Here is a 24,326-nt window from a genome sequence, read left to right on the forward strand (position 1 = left end):
CATTGTCAGATGTTAGTACCATTACAGGAAACTGTTCAAGTCATTACAGAACACGAGAGATTAGTTTCCTGCTGCCTCCATACTTCTCAACTTTAGTAGCGTGTGGAAGTAGTATTGCCCTAGGTAAGTAACATTTCTTTTGTTTAGGGCACGTTCACACAATGCATTACGTCACTTTTTTATGCGTTTTTGCACATTCCAAAGGCTTCAGCCTTAATCACACGCTAAGGTTACATTGCATTTCCACTGCATCTGCTAAAACGCAATGTAACCTCAGCATGTGATCAAAAACGCATCAAAAAAGGTGATGCAACGCATCGTGTGCAAGCGCCCTCAAGCTCAGAAACAGGAGAGGGCCACATATGAGGGGGATGGAGATGGTGCGGCACTCACCAGTTTTATTTTCGTGAAAGCAGCATACAGGACAAACATGCATGCAAGTGATCCATAGCATTATTCGGCCTGTCGCCTTCGGCAGGAAATATAGGGTCAGCAATATGAGAGGGATGGAGGACAGAGGGCCACAATACGAGTGGGATTGAGAACAGGGGGGTCAAAAATAGAAGGGACAATGGAGGAAAGGGGGCCACAATATGAAGGAAGATGGAGAATGGGGCCTCAATGTGAAGAGGAAGAGAGAGGTCACAATGTTGATGTGATGAGCCACAATGTGAGGAGGAGGGGGGTAGGAGTACAGAAATTTAGCTCATTATAAGCATGGACAGATAAATAAATAAAAAAATGGGGGACCAAATGTAAAAGGAGCATAAAAAAGGGAGCATTATATAGGCGCCATTAACATTATACAATACTTAGGGGTGGGAAAAGGCCGTGAACGAGGGGCTTAGTCCCTCTTTCTGTACCCCAAACATTGGGAGGTATGGATGGCCTTTCCCAGTCTGCACTCTACTTTTTCCCTCCTTTGGTCTACATCACCAAGACCCTCTCTACCTCAGGGACCGCTATGACCATCCTGCGCGCCATTTCCCACTCTTTCTTACAAAGCCCATCGGCAGGTTCCTTATTGCTCAGCTGCACATCCCCTCCTTCTCCTGCACCTCCATGCCCGCACCTTTCTGCACATCCTGCATACCCTCCACTTCCATCTCACAAACCTTCTCAAGCAGCCTGCCCTCATGAGTCTCACTTAGCTTCCTACGCTATCTCCGTACACATTGAGTAGACGGTAGGTGGCGCAATTTCACCGCCATTCCAAACATCTGCAATTGTTGGCGAAACGGGTCACATGATGCTCCACTTCCGGTTTCCTCCTGAGACGTAGGTCAGGATCCCGGTATATTACAGTTCATGAGATGCCGTTGATAAGGTAGGATGTATATCGCGTGCAAAGTTGTATTTGAAATGTGTGCACTTAGCAATCCTACGGTAACCCAAGCCTCCCGTTATTAGCTACTGTCAGTCCGTACACATTGCAGTGTAACTGTATGTATGATGTAGGTCAGCAACGGGAACAAACGTTTCCTGCTATGCCGGGCTGATACTTTGGAAGACGATATAGCATTTTTGTTTGGTCTCTGTTGCGGTTTTATCCAGTGTATTTGTTATGGTCGTAGTAGGTGGAGGTACAGCTTTGTATTTGAACAGTAAATTGAGAGGGTTCATTAGCGGACTCCCCTCTGTACAGGGCAAATGCTGCTAAGGCTACATTCACATGAACGTATGAGACACATATATATACCTCCCCCATACACTTCTATGGGCTCACGGCCCTGTACGGGAGTAGTACCGCGCTGTAGCAAGATAGGACATGTCCTAAGGCAGCATGCGGGTGGAGAAGGAGGTGAGCGCTGCCCTCTCCATAGGGATATATGGCGCACCTATGCCGTGAAAAGATCGGACATGTCCTATCTTTTCACAGAGTATGGTGCCGTGCGCCCATTGCCATCTATGGGGGACGTATATCGGCTGTATAAACGTACCCCATACGGCCGTCTGAATGTAGCCTTATACTGGAGATGCAATGGCCGCAAACTTAGCATACGCCATTTGCAGGTGTTAACATTTTAAAGGGGAGTGAGGTGGCCAGGGATTTAAAAGTGGCCTTGTACTTACCTCATCCAGCGCTCTCTATGTCCTGTGCTGCGGACCCTACGTGCCGTGCCCTGCCCTGTTGGTTTACAGGGGCACGGAAGCCTAAGAAACAGAGCGTAACTGAGCTGGTTGCACATACATCCCCCATAGATGGCAATCTGGGGAGCGATACAGTACCACACTGCTTTCCCGTGTACAGCATGCATTTTTATCGAGAGGGGAGGGGTCACTCCTCCTCTCCATCGAGCTGGACTTATGCCCAGCTACGGCGCGGTGGACATATGTTCGTGTAAATTCGGCCTTGCTAGGACACATCTACCATCACTTAGCTGGAAGGTGTCCCTTAATGTGCAGGAGGATAAGTCATGGTAAATGTGTGACTGGGATACAGATGCTGTGATTAGTGCAGTTTCCATATGACTGGCCTAGATATTACCTGAAAAAACTTTATTTTAACCCCTTCCCGACGTTGGATGTAGTAGTACGTCAATGGGCAGCAGAAACTACCCGCAACGTAAAGTGCTACTACGTCCCACTTCTGACACCAGCTGGTGTACAGAGCCGGTGCCAGAAGAGGAGTGAGTTGGCCAGCGATTTATAAGTTGCCTGCATAAAAGTTAACTTGTACTTACCTCATCCAGCGCTCTCAATGCCCCTTGCTGCGGACCCTATGTACTATACCTTGTTTGTTTACAGGGGCACAGAAGCTTTAGAAACTCAAAGAGCGGAACGGGGCTTATAGGGGGCTTCTGAGGCTTCACGGTTTTCATTTCCTCCATGCATTTAAGAGTTAATAAAATCTCATCAATAAGCTAATTAACCAATAAAATGAAGTATTGTAAAATGCATCTAAACTTGCAGAAAATACGTGCTTATTTGTCCAAATTGCCAAAAAAATAAAGATTGCATAGCCATTAAAAAGTGACCATGTATAATCTGCTCTTTTGGTGCATCTTCCCTTCAATGCCCTGGCGTGTGCCCATCCAGCAGTTTACCACCACATATGGGCTATTTCTATACTCTGGAGAAATTATTTCATTTTTTAAGTATTTTATCCAATGAGAATGTGTACATTATTGGAAAAACACATTCATTTAGCCCAAAAAAATGAGAATTTCAATATTGCAGACAATTTTGTTTTAAACCCTATAAAAAAAATTGAAGTGTTAACAAACTTCATAGTATCATAGTTTATACGATTGAAAAAAAACACATGTCCATCAAGTTCAACCAAGGAAGGGAAGGGATTGGATGAGGAAGAGATTTATGGGAAACAATTCTGTATAACATAACAATCAATGTTATTTAGGTGTAAAAAGGCATCTAGACCCTTTTTGAAGCTCTCTCCTGTCCCTGCTGTGACCAGCACCTGCGGCAGGCTAAACCACAGATTGACAGTTCTCATAGTAAAAAAGTCCTGCTGCTTCTGGTGATTAAACCCTGTTTTCTCCAGACGGAGACAGTGCCCCCTCGTCTTTTGATTTGATTTATTCTGGAACAACTTACCACCAATTTTTTTTGTATGGAACAATCATATATTTATATAAATTAATCATGTCCCCTCGTAGTCGTCTCTTCTCCAGACTAAATAAATCTAGTTGTTTTAATCTTTCCTCATAAATGAGACCCTCCATACCCCTTATCATTTTTGTGGCTCTTGGTTGAACCCTCTACAGCTCCAGGGCATCCTTTTTATGGACCGGTGCCCAGAACTGGACAGCATATTCCAGGTGAGGCCGAACCAATGCCATGTACAGTGGTAATATTACATCTCTATCCCGAGTCCATACCACTTTTGATACATGACAAGATCTTGACATTGCATGCTGTTATTTAATTTATGATTCACTATTACCCCTAAGTCTTTTTCAAAAAGGGACTCTCCCAGATTTACTCCCCCAAGGGAGTGCATGTGGATTAGGTGCAATACCTAACATTTATCCACATTGTACCTCATTTGCCAAGTGGATGACCAAACACTGTTTGTCCATGTCAACCTACAGCCTATGAACATCATCCATAGACTTTATTACACTACACAGCTTGGTGTCATCTGCAAAAATAGGCACAGTGCTATTAATTAATACCTCTATGTCATTAATAAATATATTAAATAGTAGTGGGCCAAGCACAGAACCCTGGGGTACACCACTCATAACTGGTGACCATTCCGAGTAGGAATCATTGACCACAACTCTCTGGATACGATCCTTCAGCCAGTTTTCAATCCAATTGCAAATTATTCCTTCCAAACCAATAGCCCTAATTTTACCCATCAGGCATTTATGAGGGACAGTGTCAAATGCCTTTACAAAGTCCAAGAACACAATATCGACAATATTACGTTTGACCGCAGCCTGTAAAGGGCATCTCAAGTGAATCCCCTTCATGCACATCAATGTATGAAAACAGCCATATATACGTGTAGCATATGACCACATGCTAAAATAACTAATCTAGAGCATGTCCTATTTTCTTATGTATTTCCGTTCCTTACTCTCCATTTAAGTCCATGGGAAAGTATAAAATACAGGTTGAATTACGGCTGTGCACCATTTTCTGCTGTGTTTACGTGCAGTATCCAGGGAGACCAGTACAAGTAGGAGTTGCATTCTGTCAGCCAGCCATCATTTGCCAGCTCACCGTATTGACATACTGGTGAAATGCTGGTGAAAAACATCCTGTATTTAAAGAGAACCCGTCATGCAAAATAACCCCCCTAAACTAAATATATTTTCATAAACTGCCATTAGAGAGCATTGCCTCTATCCCTTCATTGTCCCTCTACATGCCTGTAAACCTAAGCAATGAGGTCCTAAAGCTGTATGCAAATGACCTGTGAAATGTCCAATGAAGCATTAGCATATTCAAGCTGTCCACTCTATTCATGAGTGGGAGGCACAGCCACACCCCCAGTGCATGACTGACAGCCTGTATAATGATGTGAGGCTGTATAATGATGTGCTTCCTGGTACTGGCACCCCCTGCAGCCTGTGTGTGCATGTGTGTGTGTTTAGGAGAGATACAGCAGCTCCAGGATGTAGCCATGTTACAGCAGAACATGTCAGATTCATGTGTAGCTGATGTCTGTGTCTCTCACCTGTATATTAGGAGGATGCAGCATTTACTATACATTACACACAGACATGAGCAGGGGGAGGAGAGGGGAGGGGTAACAGGGGTGACATCACTGCCTCTGACCATGTGACCAGCCTCATTTATATGATAAAGAATAGATGATTTTACAATGAATAATGTATGAAATAACTAGATAAAGGCTGGGATGCGATCCTTGTGAGCTGCTCCAACAGGTAGTGGTGACAGGACAAGTGACACAGACCTGATGACAGGTGTCCTTTAAGGTTAAAATACAGCAGCTGTATATACAGAACAGGAAAAGACTGTTGAGTCATACTTTACACCTCCTGTTAGTTGGTCTAGTTGCTTGACTATAGTAGATTTTTTTGGTGCACATCCCACTATCTGCGAGGAAACCCCTTTTTCGGATGAGAACCCCTTTTTCGGGTATACCGCGTGTGAATGTACCCTGAGGCTGACGAACAGTCCCAACTCAAATTGCTCATGCCCCATATATAAGCTGACTGCCAGGGCTGCAAATTGTAGAGGCGATGACAGGCAACAAACAAGGGATCAAATGCTCTTGTTTGCAACCCACAAACAGGCCACTGGGGCAGATTCATCATACAATGTGCACCAGGGCATGATGAATTCCTGCCACTGCCGGATACAGCAAGAGGCTTATGCTGTGGGGCAGCCACACAGCTTCTATTTGTACGGCAGGTCCTACCTGACATAAATATATGCTGCAGCTGGCGTTGAGGTGATTATAAACGCCTGGCGGTACGCAAAGCATTGCTATCATTTCAGGGCTTTTGCGCCTGTTTTCTGGCATAGAAGCCTTGATAAATGTCCCCACTGTCTTCATTTTGTAATACATGTAAAAAAAAAAAAAAAAAATGAAGGGCTCACTCAAATAACACATCCTAGAACTGAATGCCGTTGAAGATACTGACAATAAAATCACACTAACAAAATCATCAATGGAAATCAAATTTATTAACCAATGGAGGCCTGGATTTGGAGTCGCCCACAAAATTAAAGTGGAAAAACACACTACAGGCTGATCCAACTTTGAAATGTCCTTTAACCCCTTCACGCTCCGTGACGGATATATCCGCCATGGAGCTGTGAAGGTTGTATGAAGAAGGCTCACGGGCTGAGCCGTCTTCATATAGAGATGGGCTTTGCTGCATATCGCAGCAAAGACCCATCGCTGTCACCCGCGGTCGGTGCTTGCATCGGGGGGGTGGCGATCGGTTGCCATGGTAGCCTCGGGTCTTCGTTTGACCCGAGGATACATGGCTTCTGCATATCCTGCGGCTCATTGTAATGTATAGTGAGCAGAAATGCCATATACTGCGATACAGTAGTATTGCAGTATATGGCAGGAGCGATCAGACCATCTAGGGTTAATGTACCCTAGAGGGTCTAAGAAATAGTGGGAAAAATAAGAAAAAAAAAGTTTAAAAAATGTAAAAAAATAATAAAATGTTAAAAGTTCAAATCACCCCCCTTTCCCTAGAACTGATATAAAATATAATAAATAGTAAAAATCACAGACACATTAGGTATTGCCGCGTCCCAAAATGCCCGATCTATCAAAATATAAAAACGGTTATTGACGGCGGTGACCTCCGGAACGGCAAATGGCGCCCAAATGTCCAAAACGCAACTTTTACACCTTTTTAGATGACTAAAACACTACATGGCATGGAATAATAAATAACATCATGGGAAAGTAAAATTTGTTATGCACAAAATAAGCCCTCACACAGGTCTGTACACGGAAAAATGAAAAAGTTATGGATTTTTGAAGATGGAGAGCGAGACATTAGCGAAAATACCCTGCGTCCTTAAGGGGTTAAACAAGTGAAAATGAGGCTCAGTATTGTGTGTGGACTCCACTTGCCTGTATGACCTCCTTACCACGCCTCAGCATGCTCTTGATGAGGTTGCAGATTGTATCCTAAGGGATCTCCTCTCAGACCTGGACTAAAGCATCTGCCAACTACTGGACAAAGTGGTGTCCCAGATGTGCTCAATCGGATTTGGGTCTGGGGAACGTCTATAACTTCAATGCCTTCCTCTTGCAGGAACTGCTGACACTCTCCAGCCACATTAGGAGGAACCCAGGGCCAGCATATGGTGTCAGGCTACCTCTGGCAAGCACATGGCAGTGCAACCCTTCAATTCTTTGCCCCCCCACACCATTACTGATCTACTGACAAACAGGTTATGTTGAAAGATGTTATAGGCAGCAGAATGCTCTCCACGGTGTCTTCATGCTCTGTCACGTGCTCACTGTGAACTAGCTTTCATCTGTGAAGAGCACCAGGCTCCAGCAGCGAATTTGCCAAGTGTACTGGATGGTGTTGGGCTGTGAGCACAAGCCCCATCTGTAGACCTGGGGCCCTCATTCGATCCTCATGGAGTCGGTTTCTAACCGATGGAGGTCATCTTGCAGGGCTCTGGCAGTGCTCCTCATGTTTCTCCTTGCACTAAGGCTTGGTAGAGGTCCTGTACACGCCACAAAGTCTGTGGCGTGTACTCCTGTCCTCTGGTATGGTATACTAACAATCTAGTTTAGGACATAGATTTGGCTTTGTGAGTTTTTTATCCTTTTCGTCTCCTCTTTGTGCCATATCTCCTTTGTGCATGGATTGTATAACCTAACTCTAAGGCCTCTTGTGGCTGTTACTTCCGTACATGTCACTTTTACCATTTTCCTTGTTCTTCATATTACTGCCCTTATTGTATGATATTTTTTATCGTGAATAATAAAGGTTGATTTAGATGTATAAATTTGAAGTTATCTGGTCATTTTTGTTCAAGCATTTGGTGTTACATGCTCAGTGTGTTACAGCCGGGTCCTGCCAGACAGGACCCGGCTCCCCGGAAGAGTATTGCACAGCCCCGGGACACTGGCAGTCCCAGGGCTGCGATAGGAACAGCAGCTCCGTTAAGGAACCGGCGCCAGAAGCTTGACGTAATATTCGACCGGTCCGCGCTTGCTAAAAGCTGTCAGCTTGGTAAAGATTAACAGAACTTACCTCTTTCTCTGCTGGATCTTGGCTTGTTGGTAGAAACTCCTGCATGTACAGTGAGGGTACAATTCTGCTCCAGGGTCCACCCTAAAAGTTCGATACAAAACTGAAGTTTATAGGTTCTGTACGGATTAGTATTGTATTGTTGGTAGGTTGTTGCATATGTATTTGTGAAATTGTATTGAAACATCTTGTAAACTTTGATTTATAAAAAGTGTCTGAGAAAAGCACTGTTTTAGTTGATCATGGCAACCAGAGCTCAGCTTTAATTTTATAAATAGCTGTTAGAAAATGAAAGCTGAGCTCTTATTGCTTTCTATGGGAAACCAGAACAGTCTGCTTTCAGACACTTCTCATAAGTCTCCTCGTTAGTTATAATTCAATGTAAATGGTAAACTATTGAAGGCATTTCACAGCATGTCAAACATATTATCTCTGGTTTTTAAAATGTTTAATTTTAAAAAATTTTGTATTACAGATATTGATGAATTAGACAAGGTGAAAATCGAGATGACGTCTACAAGTAATCCATATATTCATTCTTTACTTATCTATGCTATACTATTGTATATGCTATATATTTTGCTATTATGTTATTTGAACATCTTAAAGCAGGGGTCAGGAACCTTTTTGGCTGAGAGAGCCATGAACGCCACAAATTTTAAAATGGTACACCGTAAGAGCCCTACAATATGCACATGCCTCCCTACTGGGTAGCCCCAGTACATACCCCCAGTAGATAGGTAGCCACATGCCCCCAAGAAGATAGGTAGCCACAGAACATGCCCCCAAGCAGATCGGCAGCCACAGCACATGCTTCCCAGAAAAAAGATAGTCAAAGCAAAAACAAAAAAGTCAAAGCAAAAACAAAAAGCAAAAATAAAACCTGTTAAAATTTTGTATCACCGCGATCGTGCCGAACCAAAGAATAAAGTAGAGGTGTTATTTGGAGCACAGAGTGAAAGTCGTAAAAACTGAGCCCACAAGAAACATGCAGGTTTTTTTCCAATTTTTCCACATTTTGGAATTTTTTTCCTGCTTCCCAGTACACGGCATATTGTAATAAATAACATCACGGGAAAGTAAAATTTGTTACGCAAAAAATAAGCCCTCATACAACTCTGTACACGGAAAAATGAAAAAGTTATGATTTTTTGAAGGTGGAGAGCGAGAAATGAGTGAAAAAAAACCTGCGCCCTTAAGGGGTTAAGAGCTAATCAAGTAATATTTTTCAGTCACTATAGCTGTATGGGGTCTTTTTAAGGGTGGAATGTAGTTTTTAAAAGCACAATTTTGGGTGTCATTTATGCTTATGTTGTCGAACCTAAATAACATAATAACCTTTTTCTCTGGGACAATATGAATACAGAAACACCAAATTTATATGGCTTTTTTTTAATAACCTTCCTTTACATGATGAAATACTTTTGGGGGCACCTTTTTTTTTTTTTTTTTTTTGCATTGCCGCCTTCTGAGCGCTATAACTTTAAAAATTTGTTGGCAGTGTAAGGGCTTATTATTTGCGATGATAGCTGTCGGTTTTATTTGCACACATTCAGGGTTTAAAATGTTATTTGATGGAAAAAAAAAAGGAAAAATGATGCACAAATTGCCATTTTTAAACAAAAATTTTTTTTGGGTTGTACAGGATAAATATTTATTTCGTTGCCTGGGCTTTTATGGGCATGGAGGTACATTACCCTTAATGACTGTCTTGAAAAGTTGATACAGCGATCATTAGATGGTTAAATAAGAAAACATAAGCACAAACATAACTTATTTCATATGTACATTGCATCATTTTGGATAAACACCAGATTACGGTCATGGGATGTCACACAGGTGCACGTCTCGTCAGAGCTGTGCACCTCTGTGACATCACATGACCCTGGACTGGGGGTTACCCACAGGAAGTACACAATGAATCTTCCTGATGAATAACTGGGGAAAAATTGATTCTTTTCATTATTAAAAAATAGTGTTTGAAGTATTTAGTGCAATTAAAAGGTATAACTTTTTAGATTATCTTTTTTCAAGCCTTTTATAGAGAACATAAATTATCAATTGAAAGATCGTGATGTTTGAGTGCCAAAATTCCTAGTGTTTAATTTACACATACATTTATACATACATCTTTCGCCCATGAAAGATCAGTATGAGCACCAACAACATCATCCCACAGATTTCCATTTTACTCAGATTGGGTGATCCCCATCTACTACTAATATTTTCCTATTAACTGTTAATAGTTGGCACATAGAGGTCTTTTAGTTAGTTAAGCAAAGCAACCAATTGTGCAAGTTCTACCACTTAAAGATGAAAAAGGCCTCAAGTAGACGACATGGGTAGACCTCAACTATGAGAGAGAAAATGTCAGCTATGAGAGAGAAAATTACATTGTTTGATTTTATAAGAATTTATTTGCATTGTTATAGTGGAAAATAAGTATTTGGTGACCTACAAATAAACAAGATTTCTGGCTCTCACAGACCTGTAACTTCTTCAAGAGGCTCCTCTATCCTCCACTCATTACCTGTAGTAATGGCTCCTGTTTGAACTTGTTATCAGTATGGGGTCAAAATGATCACAAGAATGGTGAGCAAAAATCCTAGAACCACACGGGGACCTAGTGAATGACCTGCAGATTTTTATATGCAAGTAAGACAACCAATAAACCCAGTTACAAGAAAGGAACTATAAATTGCTATCACAATGGTATCAAGTTTTAACACGACTACATACAATATTTCCAAGTGTAGACCCACTTTGTTGGTGATGTGGATTAGAGGGAACATTTTTACACATATTTTGGTCATGTCCGGTTTTATATACACTCTGGCGTTCATTACAGCATATAATATAGTGGAGATTGATGATATAATGGCTCTGGAGGAATTAACCTTGTTTACAGCAGGGGCCTATGATAGGTTTATAGCTACAGTACTTGGCAACCATGGATTAGTTTCAGACAATCGGAAGCCTACCAGACTATTGGCATAAGGCTCCTTCAGTGAAATAGTAGTACAGTGGTGTGTTATTATATCACAACATGCAATTAAGGATAGGTCAGATATAATTGATCACAATGAAATTTCTTCTTCATAAAATGGTGAGATGCTTAAATGAGCAAATAATAGTCTGTTGTAGCATTAGCCGATATGGGCTGTATGATTGTGTCCTCAGTTATCGTGGAATATGTTAGAGCTTTTTAAATCTATTTCCAGCCTTCCTCTCTGAAGGCAATAAATGAATAAATCTACTAATTTGATAGCAATGGATTAATTATTGACAACTTGAAGCATATTGGGGTTATGAGGATTATATAACTTTATATCCATTGATGAAAGAGAATATTATGCTCCGGAAAGAACTGGATCAGTAGGGAGGGGGCCCCCTTTGTTTTATTGTTAAATCATTGTACAAAAAAAAGGATTGGGAGAATGTCATACGGTCATATGAAACCAAAGTGGAAGTGTTTGGTAGAAACACAAACCGTTGTGTTTGGAGGAGAGTGAATGCTGAGTCACATACAAAAATACACCACACCAACTGTAAAGCATGGGGGTGGCATCATCATGCTTTGGGCTGTTTCTCTGCAAAGGGACCAGAACAACTGATATGTACATGAAAGAATGAATGGGGCCATGTATTGTGAGATTTTCATCACCTAGGTCAGTGATGGCGAACCTTTTACAGGCCGAGTGCCCAAACTACATCCAAAATCCACTTATTTACCGTGAAGTGCCAGCATGGAATTTTATACCTTAACTTACTGCTACTTGTTCTTCCACATCTTTCAATTGTATCGGCCGCCTGAGGCCACCAATATAGTTGACAGAAGGAAGGCAAATTTAAGCTATCATTATAGCTTCTTTCCAGGGTCTCTCTGTACAGGAAGAAATGGAGGGTCCCGCCGGATGACCTCCAAAGATATTGCAGTTCTGTCAACACCTTCTTACTTTCCCTGCAGTTCCAAACACCCAATAAAGTGTCACTTTAAAATAGCGCTGAAAACAGCATCTCTTAAGTTGAAGATTCAGTGTTTGGTGAACTCTTTCCTTGGACAATGGCCTGAGTGCCCGCAGAAAGGGCTCCGAGTGTCACCTCTGGCACCCGTGCCATAGGTTCGCCATCACTGACATAGGGCATTGAAGATGAAATGTGGCTAGGTCTTTTAGCATGGATTTTTTTTTTCTTATTTGGTCTCTCAAAGTTGAAGTCTACCTATGATGTCAACTACAGGCCTCTCATCTTTTTAAGTGGGAGAACTTGCTCACTTGGTTGCTGACTATATTCCACTGTATATCACTTTTTTTGGTCTGCACCGCAATAATGAAAGTTGAGTTTTAAGTGGTCACTACTGCAAACATTTTCTTTCTTCACAGAACAAAAGGCATCACGTAGCAAAGATGACGCACCCCATGAGTTAGAAAGTCAATATATTTTAAGACTTCCTCAGGTAACTGGACCTTTTTATTATATCATTTTGGTTTAGTTTTGGAATTGTGCAATATTCAAACTGCAAAGCTGTAGGACTCATTCATGATGTATACTTAAGATATATGTTACATATTGAGTAGGTGGACAAAAATGCAGCTGATCTATTAAAGGAAACCTACCACCACGAAACTACCTTTTTAGGGCTAATCCTTAGATGCACTCTATCTTTTATAATCTTTTATCTGGGTAATATGCAAATTTTCTAAAGAGGCTACTGGGGCGTGGAGTAGCCGGAGCTGAGGCTACACGGCACAGCTACTACACGCGCCAGTAGCCTCTTTGATACTCCTACCCAGATATATCATCGCACACTTGTCCATGAAGGCGGAGTTATGCGCTTTTGCGATCTCGGCTCCAGCTATGCAGACGAGTGCGCGCAGCTCCTCGTAGCTGCACACTGAAGATATCTGGGTAGGAGGATCAAAGAGGCTACTCGGGCATGGAGTAGCCGTGCCGTGTAGTCTCAGCTCCGCTTACTCCACGCCCCAGAAGCCTCCTAAGAAAATGTGCATATTACCCTTATAAAAGATTATCAGGGGGCTATATCCTTCAGGGGGCTGGCGGGCTATATCCTTCAGGGGGCTGGCGGGCTATATCCTTCAGGGGGCTGAACTTGAGTCTTGGGACCTTCGGAACCTCTTCGGGCCTTCTGTATTCTGTGTGCCGTCCAAACACGAGGACCCCGAAGAGGAGCGAAAGAGCCCAAAGAGGATCCAAAGCACCCAGGTGGCACCGGAGCATTGGAAGCAGGAGAGGACCAGGCTATCCACCGGTGGGGGCTGGCAGGCTATCCACCGGTGGGTGCTGGCAGGCTATCCACCGGTGGGGACTTGAGTCTTGGGTCCTTCGGAACCTCTTCGGGCCTTCTGTATTCTGTGTGCCGGCCGAACACGAAGACCCCGAAGAGGAGCGGAAGAGCCCAAAGAGGATCCAAAGCACCCAGGTGGCACCGGAGCAATGGAAGCAGAAGAGGACCTACGGAGGATGTCGGAAAGGTGAGTACACCTTTTTCTTTTTGTTTTCTACACGGGGCTGGCAAGCTGTATACTACACGGGGCTGGCAGGCTTTATACTACAGGGAGCTGGCAGGCTGTATGCTACGGGGGGGCTGGCAGGCTGTATGCTACAGGGGGCTGGCAGGCTGTATGCTACAGGGGGTTGGCAGGCTTTATGCTACAGGGGGTTGGCAGGCTGTATGCTACAGGGGGTTGGCAGGCTGTATGCTACAGGGGGCTGGCAGGCTGTATGCTACAGGGGGCTGGCAGGCTGTATGCTACAGGGGGCTGGCAGGCTGTATGCTACAGGGGGCTGGCAGGCTGTATGCTACAGGGGGCTGGCAGGCTGTATGCTACAGGGGGCTGGCAGGCTGTATGCTACAGGGGGCTGGCAGGCTGTATGCTACAGGGGGCTGGCAGGCTGTATGCTACAGGGGACTGGCTGGCTGTATGCTACAGGGGACTGGCTGGCTGTATGCTACAGGGGACTGGCTGGCTGTATGCTACAGGGGACGGGCTGGCTGTATGCTACAGGGGGCTGGCAGGCTGTATGCTACAGGGGACTGGCTGGCTGTATGCTACAGGGGACTGGCTGGCTGTATGCTACAGGTGACGGGCTGGCTGTATGCTACAGGGGGCTGGCTGTATGCTACAGAGGGCTGGCTGTATGCTACAGGGGGTTGGCTGTATGCTACATGGGGGCTGGCTGTATACTACAGGTGGCTGGCTGGCTGTATACTACAGGTGGCTGGCTGGCTGTATACTACAGGTGGTTGGCTGGCTGTATACTACAGGTGGCTGGCTGGCTGTATACTACAGGTGGCTGGCTGTATACTGAGGATCCCCTAGAACAAGTATTATGGAAAGATTAATGTTCTGTTCTCTGTGTTCAGTTATTGCTGTTTTGGTTCAGGATACAAAAAATAATGAAGAAATAACTGCAGAGCGAACTGGATTTTGCTTTCATAGAATAAAAAGATAATCTTTTATAGATTTGTCTAAAGGCTTTTTGTCAACCCAATTTACAATATTATTTTCCTCACAGGAATATGCATCAACAGTAAGAAGAATGGTGCAGTCTGGAAGTGTTAATGCAAAAGATAGACTTTCAATTGAGTTACATCGTAAGTGAAACACAAACTGTCCGCTTTAAATGCATTTTAACCCAGTCAGTAACATAAAAGAAAGAAAATAGGAGTTGTTCTTTGTGTAACAAAAAAAGTCACATCTGAATGTCCCTGTAACCACGATTCAAGATGTGCCTCCCCCCGGCTGTGTCGGGTCACTGATGATGGGTGCATACTGCCTTCTTTTTAAGCTCACAGTGCATGTCAGCGCACATTAGAATCATGTGGTTCAAGGAACTGCCCAAGGAGCTCAGAAGCAGAATTTTGGCAGGTCACAGATCTGGCCAAGGTTACAAAAGAATTTCTGCTGCACTTGAGGTTAACTCCAAGAGCACAGTGGCCTCCATAATTTTTAAATGGAAGAAATTTGGGACAACTACAACTCTTCTTCGACCTTTCTGCCCAGCAAATTGAATCAATCGTTGGAGAAGAGCCTTTGCAAAAGAGGTAAAGAAGAACCCCAAGATCACTGTCTGTTCACCGCTGGTTCACCTTCCAACAAGACAATGACATTAAGCACAGTGCTTCAGAACAACTCTGTGATCATTCTTAAGTGGCCCAACACAGCCCTGACTTAAACCCAATTGAGCATCTCTGGAGACACATAAAAATGGCTGTCCAGCAATGTTCACCATACAAACTGAGAAAACTAGATAGCATCTGCAAGGAAGAATGGCAGAGTATCCCATAAGGGCCTTCAGAGGGATTGTCTCTTCAGATGCCCCTATCTTTAGTTATGTAATACCTAATACTATGCTTTTAGATAAGCTCATCTCTCAGATTGCATCATGCTTGTAGTTCTGTGAGCTACAGATCCAGAGATAGACCGTTAAAGAAATAGGTGGGCATTGGATCTTTTTCTGTAGCTCCCAGAACCAAAAACCTGATGCCTTCGGAAAGATAAGATGATTATCTTTAATGTGTCCCCATAACATGTTTACCAGTGGTATAACTGATTTTCACATTCCCATGGAGGAGATTGATTTATAGGTAAAAACGCAAGATTTTACATACATTTTAGGACATTTCATACCTTACCTGTGTAAGCTAGTAATTCGATGGAGTCAAATTTTGACAATTTTCCTTCAGGTTTACAACTTTATGATGTACGCATATGTTAACAACACTGTATTTCTTTACAGCGGATGGCCGTCATGGGATTGTGCGTGTTGATAGGGTACCACTTGCTGCAAAGCTAGTTGATGTTCCATGTGTGCTCGAGTGTTTGAAAACCATTGACAAAAAGACTTTCTACAAGACCGCTGACATTTGTCAGGTAATGCCCTCCTTTACCAAATGGATTTTACTTCATTATTAAACAGTATTTCTGAATGTATTAAATGTTTTGATTTTTTTTTTTTAATTTTTCAGATGTTAGTTTGTACACTTGATGGTGATCTTTACCCTCCATTAGAGGAGCCAACTGGAGCAAGTGACCCCAAAACCAGCAAAAAGAAGGATAGGGACAGAGAGAAAAAATTTATTTGGAATCATGGAAGTAAGTCTCCTCACTTTCTACTTACTTTGGATGATATAAAGTAATTTGCTGATGGTAGTTGTGAAATTAGAGGTCAGTAAAAATGATCCTGTTTGTAAGACACTTCCCCCCTTTTTTTTTTTTTTTTAAGTAACCCTTCCTCTAAAGAATGTGCGCAAAAGGCGCTTCCGGAAAACCGCAAAAAAAAAGGTTTGTAGAGCCTCGGATGTCAGTGATTTTTGTGTGATTAAAATATTGATTAATTATGATGCTTCAATTTTCAGTACATAGAGTCACCAGATGTGGAAAAAGAAGTAAAACGTCTTTTGAGCACAGATGCAGAAGCAGTCAGTGTCCGTATCCTTTTTTTTTTTTTTTTGTGTCAAGTAGTTTTTACTGTGGCCCCCTGTTAGTAAATTGTATGTGTTCATTCTGTACTGGAGGCTGTTTAGCTATCTTTATCCAGATATGTGGAGCTGCTTTGCCCCTTTTTATTGCCCTTGACCGAAATGTTAAGGATGGGAGGTGATTGCTGAAGACGAGTCCAAAGAAAATGAAAATCTGACTGGGCTAGATGGTTCTCCTGGAATGTCTGGAATGAAGCAAGGACATGGGTCTTCAAGTAAGTAAAATTCTATCTGGTTAAATCCGACATTCCCACATGTTCTATTTTCTGCATACCTAATATATAGTACATAAGCATAATACAGGCATTCCCCTGGTTACGCACAGGATTGATTCTCTAGGTTTGTTCTTAAGTTGAATTTGTAGGTAAGTTGGAAGTGTATACTGTGTATACTTTATAATTGTTGCTCCAGTAAAAAAAATTCTTTCGCCTTTGATTTGATATGCTGGGCATTGGTGGGATCTTTATAGTGGCTCTATACTGCAGTGCCAGCCACTTTTGTGGTTTTTCCACTATGGCAGCATATCATAGGATCAATTTGATCCATTTACCCAAGTACCCTAGGGGGGTCTAAAAAGTAAATAATAAAAAAAAGTCTAAAACCAATAAGCTCAAATCGCCCCCTTTCCCTAGAATTGATATAAAAATAAATAACATAAATCATAACTATGTTGGGTATCTCCGTGTCCCAAAAGTCCCGATATACCAATATGTAAAAATGGTTATTCCCATCAGTGAACCCCGTAAAAGAAAACAGCACCCAAGTGTCTGAAACACTGCTATAAAATAAATAAAGGGTTTAAAAGGTCGAACAGTCCCCAATATGGTATGAAAAAGTAATCACATCCTGCAAAAAATTAGATGTTATACAGCTCCATATGCAAAAGTATGAAAAAGTTGTTAGCTTCAGAATATGGCAAAATAAACATGGTTTTCCAGCAAAAGGTTTTTAATTTTATTTTTTTTTAAACTTATGGAAACAAGCTCTTATAAAGCTCTGTACACATTTAAAATGACAAAAAGTTAAGGATTTTTTAAGAAGGGGAGCAAAAAACAAACTCAAAAACAAAAAGACTGTTTAGTCAAACTGTCTAACTCCAAATATGTTTGTCTTCCTGGGAATTTTTGGTACCCATTTATTGTGGCCCTTCTAAAATGGATTCATCAATATCAACATGTATCATCACTTTTGTGTTTCAAATTTAATTTAGTGGAAAGGGATGAACTGCGTGAGATATTTAATGATATAAGTAGTAGCAGTGATGGAGAGGAGGAAGAAGGAGAAAGACAAGAAGAAGAAGACTTGAACATTATGGAAACTGAAGATGAGCAGAGAGGGCGTCAAAATGGCCAGGACGGGAGTACAAACCAAATAGGTGAGTGTTGGTATTTTGTAATCGGTGAATAAAATAGAGACATACAAAATAGAAGACATACAACATAACATAGACGCCAGGAGATAAACTAGGTGCAAGGGGAGGATAGCAAAGAAACTGCTGAATATTGGTTATCAAGATAATAGTTTTACATCTCAAGAGAGTTATCCTTTAAAGTTATCCGGATACTGGGACATATTTACTATGCCTTGAATGCCAGTCTTCTGGCATGCCTTTAATAAAAAAGTAAAAAAAAAGTCGTAATTCTTTGCCGAAGTTGTGGAATAGCCACTTTTTGCATATTTTTCGACTCCTCAGTTTTCCTAACAGGGGGCATATTTAACTCCATACCGTCATGTGACGTAATACTACGTGCATGGAGAGGGCTCACGGGGAGAAGCGATCCGTCGTCATGGTAGCCTGGGGTCTTCCGAAATCCCGAGGCTACTGGTAATGTGTGAGGAATAAAGTCCCCATATACTGCCATACTGTAGCGGAACATCAAAATAAAGGACATGTCTGCAGGGCTAATGCACATGAACTTCCTGCTCCACCACACACACCACTGCTGTGTCACATAGAACCACATACACACACCACTGCTCTGTCACATATAACCACACACCACTGCTATGTCACATCTAATCACACACACCACTGCTATGTCACATATAACCACATACACACACCGCTGCTGTGTCACATATAACCACATACACACACCGCTGCTGTGTCACATATAACCACATACACACACCGCTGCTGTGTCACATATAACCACATACACACACCACTGCTGTGTCACATATAACCACATACACACACCACTGCTGTGTCACATATAACCACATACACACACCACTGCTGTGTCACATATAACCACATACACACACCACTGCTGTGTCACATATAACCACATACACACACCACTGCTGTGTCACATATAACCACATACACACACCACTGCTGTGTCACATATAACCACATACACACACCACTGCTGTGTCACATCTAACCCCTTTAATAATTTTGTCTATAATGAGCCAGTTCCACTGTAGTGTCACCACATGGATGTGGAGTTAAACCGAAAGGCAGTGCAGCGCAGACCCTGCATAATATATCCATCATGACGTTCTGGAAATTTATCAGCACACTGTTTTAATTATCACAAGATGGGTAAACTAAAAATATCCATTTAATGGTTTGTTCTAAAAGAACAGTTGCACTGATCAGTTTCTAATTAAAAACATTTTTTACTACTTTTTAGTACTAGAATTGCAGAAGCAGGTTGAAAATTTACAGAAGAAACTAAGGGAGACTCAAGAAAGGAGGAGACGTCAGGAAGAGCTCATTATGAAGGTGGAGAATGTTGCTCTTAAGGTGAGGATGATGTATCATTGTTTCTATAGGATATTTGTGAGTCATATGGTAATATTGTTCTCACCAATTTTTGTTTCTACTATAACGCTTAGACACGTCTACAAGCAGTACTCGATGAATTTAGGCAGCAGGAAGACCGTGAGAAGCAACAGGTGAGATACTCTGTAAAAAGTTGGTTGTCTTTTAAGATTTTAAATTGGATATGATTGCTTGATTTGTTCTTTTATAGGGAACCTGTCACCAGGGACCTCATTTTCCCTAAAGACAGGTTGCAGAAGGCCATCACACCTGTATTGCAAATATGTCTTTCTGCCTTCGCTAAGCATTTGGATAACAATATAATTGGGTGTTTTAACTTACCTGGCTTCCTTAGAAAATCCTCTGTTTAGTCCCAGTGGTTGGGCTTTGATTTGGCTGCATTTGAAAACAACAAGGGACTTGTCTGTGCTACTCACTCCTAAGCTCTCAGCTCCCACCTTTGTGCTTTTACAGGAGCAGAGTACATAGCGTGTTGATCAGTGGGGAAGGAGCTGTACAGGAGATACCAGATGACAATATTACATTTTTACTTATATTTCGCAATAGTCCTTTGGCCACAGGCAATAATAGACTGTTTATTCACTGAGGTCTATAGGAGAGTTATTTAATGAAAGGGTCTCTTTGGTTTGGTTATGTACTAGGGCCAGTCCCCTACTACAGAACACCCTATTTACAGATGACCCCTAGTTACAAATGGACCTCTGGTAATTGGTAATTTACTGTACTTTAGCCCTAGGCTACAATAAACAGCTATGACAGTTATTAATGGTGTCTGCAATTAAGCTTTATTGTTAATCCTGGTTATTATGACAACTCAACATTTTTTAAATCCAATTGTCAGAGAGACCAAAAAAATTTGTTTGGAGCTACAATTCTAAAGTATTCAGTTCCGACTTACATACAAATTCAACTTAAGAACAAACCTACAGAACCTATCCTGTACGTAACCCGGGGACTGTCTGTATTTACAAACATTTTCTCCCACAGAGTAGACTCTCCTTACCAAGGGCAATCCTACGGTCCAGGGATCCAGGGCAACTCGCTCCATCGCATTTGCATTGAATTCTTAGTAGTGTCCACTCCTTTACATAGCTTTTGCCAAAACAATACTTACCCTTAACAGCTACAGAAAACACAGGTGAAATTTCTATTACAGAATTCTAAAATTCTATTTCTTATGACATCCAGTCACTGCAGGTGTTTTTTTTCTCGGTACCGTAGTCATTGTCATTCCCTATCTTCTCCATTAGAGACTCTATTACCATTTCTCCTCTTCCAGCCACTTGTCCTCACTGTGGAGTTTACCACACAGACATCTTATGGACTTTCATATTGTCCCATACATCTTGGCCCCCTAAAAGTATAATCCTTCTCCCATAAGGAAACGGGGCCATGCCTGGATCTTTTGACCTGGCAATGCCCCTCCTAACACTACAATGTTTTATCAATGAAAAGCTGTTGCTACCTAAAGGTCTTCTTTTTGTTTTTTCTTTTATCAAACATTTTATTTTTCTCAAAAATGTACTGTACAAGACAGCAAACAATAGCAAAAGAAAGGCCAATGTAATAAACATGATGAACGTCATCTTAAAGAGAAGTGGAGACCTCTGTCTAATTACAGCTTTAAACTTTATTTACACTGCCACTGTCAGCAACTGTACAAAGTGGCATTTACAGAATTTTTAAATGAACACTTTATACTAAAACTAAATGTTTTACCAATTTTTTTGGTGATAAAAAAAAGTTCCAGAATTGCTTGCCTGGTGTAAGGACTGTCAGGATACCATAAATACAGGATTGTGTCTCCTAACAAGTTTTGCAAATCTTTCTCCAGTCTTGATAATAAATCCCCTCTAGTGTCTGCTTGAGTTGGCACAAATAAATCCCTGTGATACTATGAAAATGGTGAAAGTGGAAAGGTGGCAAAGAACGGATTTCTGTCCACACACAGTACCTCTTTCTCTATAAATATGTTCGACTGATGCCTCTATCAATGGGAGACAATAGAGACACTTCTTCTAAAAAAAAAAGACCTTTATTGATGTCCTCTGTTCCAGTCACGGAGGTAGGAGGCTACAGTATACTCTGCCCCCCTCAATGAGGGGTAAGAAGGAAGGTTAATTTCACTTCACACAGACAGTCACTTTCAACCTCTACCTTCCTAAAAGAGTGGTTAATGATATAGCAGAGCAGAGTAACACAAAGCCACTGTCTCACTATAAACCACCACCTCACTCAGAAATTCTCTCCAACCTAGCAGTGTCAGTGAGGGGGGGGGGGGGGGGCAGAGTAGCCTGACTGTATACAGAGGACATAAATAAAAAATCTTTTTTTAGAAGAATGCTGGCTCTAATCCTATGGATAGAGGTGTAGTTGGAACATGTATGAAGATATCTAAGGTACTGTGTGTGTGGGGTTTGTGGGGGTCCCTGGTGACAGGTTTTCTTCAGTGTCACTACAGTAATTATTGTGACTCTTTTTTTAAGAACATTTCGTTTTTTGTTTTTTTTTTTATAATTTAATAAATCCGTACATGCCCAATGGGATTATATCAGAAAATTCCCTCTGAGGAAAAAAAAATCTATATTGAACATGCATGGACCTTATAATTTCTTATACAGTAATTGCAAGTTAGACGTCTGTCTGCCATGATAGAGTTGTTAAGTCAACTCTTTATTGATTATACAATGGAATAAAAACATTATGCAAGTAGAAAATAGCAAAAAGTACATGATCACAATAATTCTTAACATACTTATTTTTACTATTTTAAATACAAACTTATTAGTTTCCGCAAAATTAAATTTTAAATGCTTTGTGTGCATTAAAGAAGGTAATATTAAGTAAACAGGTAAAAAGCATTTAGATGAACAAAAACGTCCAATATTAAAATTTGTGTGTGATTACCTTTAGTTGTCAAACAGCAGAAGGTTATTAATAGAAAATATGAGATAATGAATTGCTTTCCCTAATATACCTTCAGTATACAGCTTTTTCAAAATAAGCGTTCAACACCAGAATCCTAGCAACCCGGATTGAAAAAATAGGATGGCCTCATCATTATTTATTTTTTTATTCATTTTAGTACATGAGTGTGTTGGAGAAATAGACTGTCACATTTACTTAATTGCTAGGCCAACCCGAAAGAAAATTGGGCTAACCATCTTCAATTAATGCTTCAAACATCCTGAATTTAGAAAGACTGGCCTATTGGGGCCTCCTGACTCTGTGATTTGGTAATGTTATTGCATCTAGGTAAACTGGCTGCTGAGCCCAGGACTGGCAATGAAGCTTTGAAGTTAGTTTAACTACAGGTTATTGAGAAATAATGTAGATGAGACAAAATAAGTTATTCGAAACAGATTACCGTATATACTCGAGTATAAGCCAAGACCCCTAATTTCACCACCAAAAACTGGGAAAAGTATTGACTCAAGTATAGGGTGGGAAATGCATTGGTCACAACACCCCCCCCCCTAGTATACAGCCAGCTAGCCCCCACGTAGTATACAGCCAGCCAGCCCCCACGTAGTATACAGCCAGCCAGCCCCCACGTAGTATACAGCCAGCCCCCACGTAGTATACAGCCAGCCAGCCCCCACGTAGTATACAGCCAGCCAGCCCCCACGTAGTATACAGCCAGCCAGCCCCCACGTAGTATACAGCCAGCCAGCCCCCACGTAGTATACAGCCAGCCAGCCCCCACGTAGTATACAGCCAGCCAGCCCCCACGTAGTATACAGCCAGCCAGCCCCCACGTAGTATACAGCCAGCCAGCCCCCACGTAGTATACAGCCAGCCAGCCCCCACGTAGTATACAGCCAGCCAGCCCCCACGTAGTATACAGCCAGCCACCCCCCACGTAGTATACAGCCAGCCAGCCCCCACGTAGTATACAGCCAGCCAGCCCCCACGTAGTATACAGCCAGCCACCCCCCACGTAGTATACAGCCAGCCACCCCCCACGTAGTATACAGCCAGCCAGCCCCCACGTAGTATACAGCCAGCCAGCCCCCACGTAGTATACAGCCAGCCAGCCCCCACGTAGTATACAGCCAGCCAGCCCCCACGTAGTATACAGCCAGCCAGCCCCCACGTAGTATACAGCCAGCCAGCCCCCACGTAGTATACAGCCAGCCAGCCCCCACGTAGTATACAGCCAGCCAGCCCCCACGTAGTATACAGCCAGCCTGCCCCCACGTAGTATACAGCCAGCCTGCCCCCACGTAGTATACAGCCAGCCTGCGCCCCCCCCAACACTTAAAAAAAATAAACTTCTATACTCACCCTCCGATGTCGACGCGTCCCGTCTTCTTTCTTCCCCGCGGCTCTTCTTCTGTCATGGACACGGTCATGTTTTCTTCCAGCAGGCGCATACTATGAGGCGGCCGCTGCTGACGTCACAGTATGTGCCAGCCAGGAAGATAACAAGGGCGCGTCCATGACAGAAGAAAGAAGACGGGACGCGCCGACGCCAGGGAGCCGCGTGGAGCTTCGGGACGCCGGAGGGTGAGTATATAAGTTTATTTTAATAGGCTTGTGTATAAGCCGAGGTGACGTTTTTCAGCACATTTTTTGTGCTGAAAAAGCTCGGTTTATACACAAGTATATACGGTAATAGACAGTATATTAGAAAAAAAATTACATTTCCTTAGTTAGAACTTTAATACATGTAAAACAAGTATATTCAAACGTCCCAAGAAGCTAATGATGATTTTATGTTTTCTCCTTAGGTGACATCATTGCAGGAGCAGCTTGAAGCCCTGATAGAAAAATAAAAAAACATAACGAAAACACATGCCATAGCTCTGCATAACTCTTATTCTGATACATTATTTTGAATATAATG

The 24,326-nt window shown here is 42.2% G+C and overlaps 1 protein-coding gene across 1 annotated transcript; it reads left to right on the forward strand.

Moving 5' to 3' along the window:
- Positions 1 to 1,177: 1,177 nt before the first annotated feature.
- TAF7L (TATA-box binding protein associated factor 7 like) lies at positions 1,178 to 24,325 on the forward strand. Its single transcript, XM_072123750.1, has 13 exons — positions 1,178 to 1,327; positions 8,656 to 8,700; positions 12,563 to 12,636; positions 14,718 to 14,796; positions 15,942 to 16,075; positions 16,171 to 16,297; positions 16,428 to 16,486; positions 16,561 to 16,633; positions 16,794 to 16,898; positions 17,894 to 18,058; positions 19,326 to 19,438; positions 19,531 to 19,590; positions 24,211 to 24,325. Exons 2-13 carry the CDS (start codon positions 8,688 to 8,690, stop codon positions 24,253 to 24,255), a joined length of 1,047 nt encoding a protein of 348 aa, XP_071979851.1. The 5' UTR covers positions 1,178 to 1,327; positions 8,656 to 8,687; the 3' UTR covers positions 24,256 to 24,325.
- Position 24,326: the final 1 nt, after the last annotated feature.

This window comes from Engystomops pustulosus, chromosome 9 (assembly GCF_040894005.1).
Source record: "Engystomops pustulosus chromosome 9, aEngPut4.maternal, whole genome shotgun sequence".
In the NCBI taxonomy this organism is placed as follows: Eukaryota; Metazoa; Chordata; class Amphibia; order Anura; family Leptodactylidae; genus Engystomops; species Engystomops pustulosus.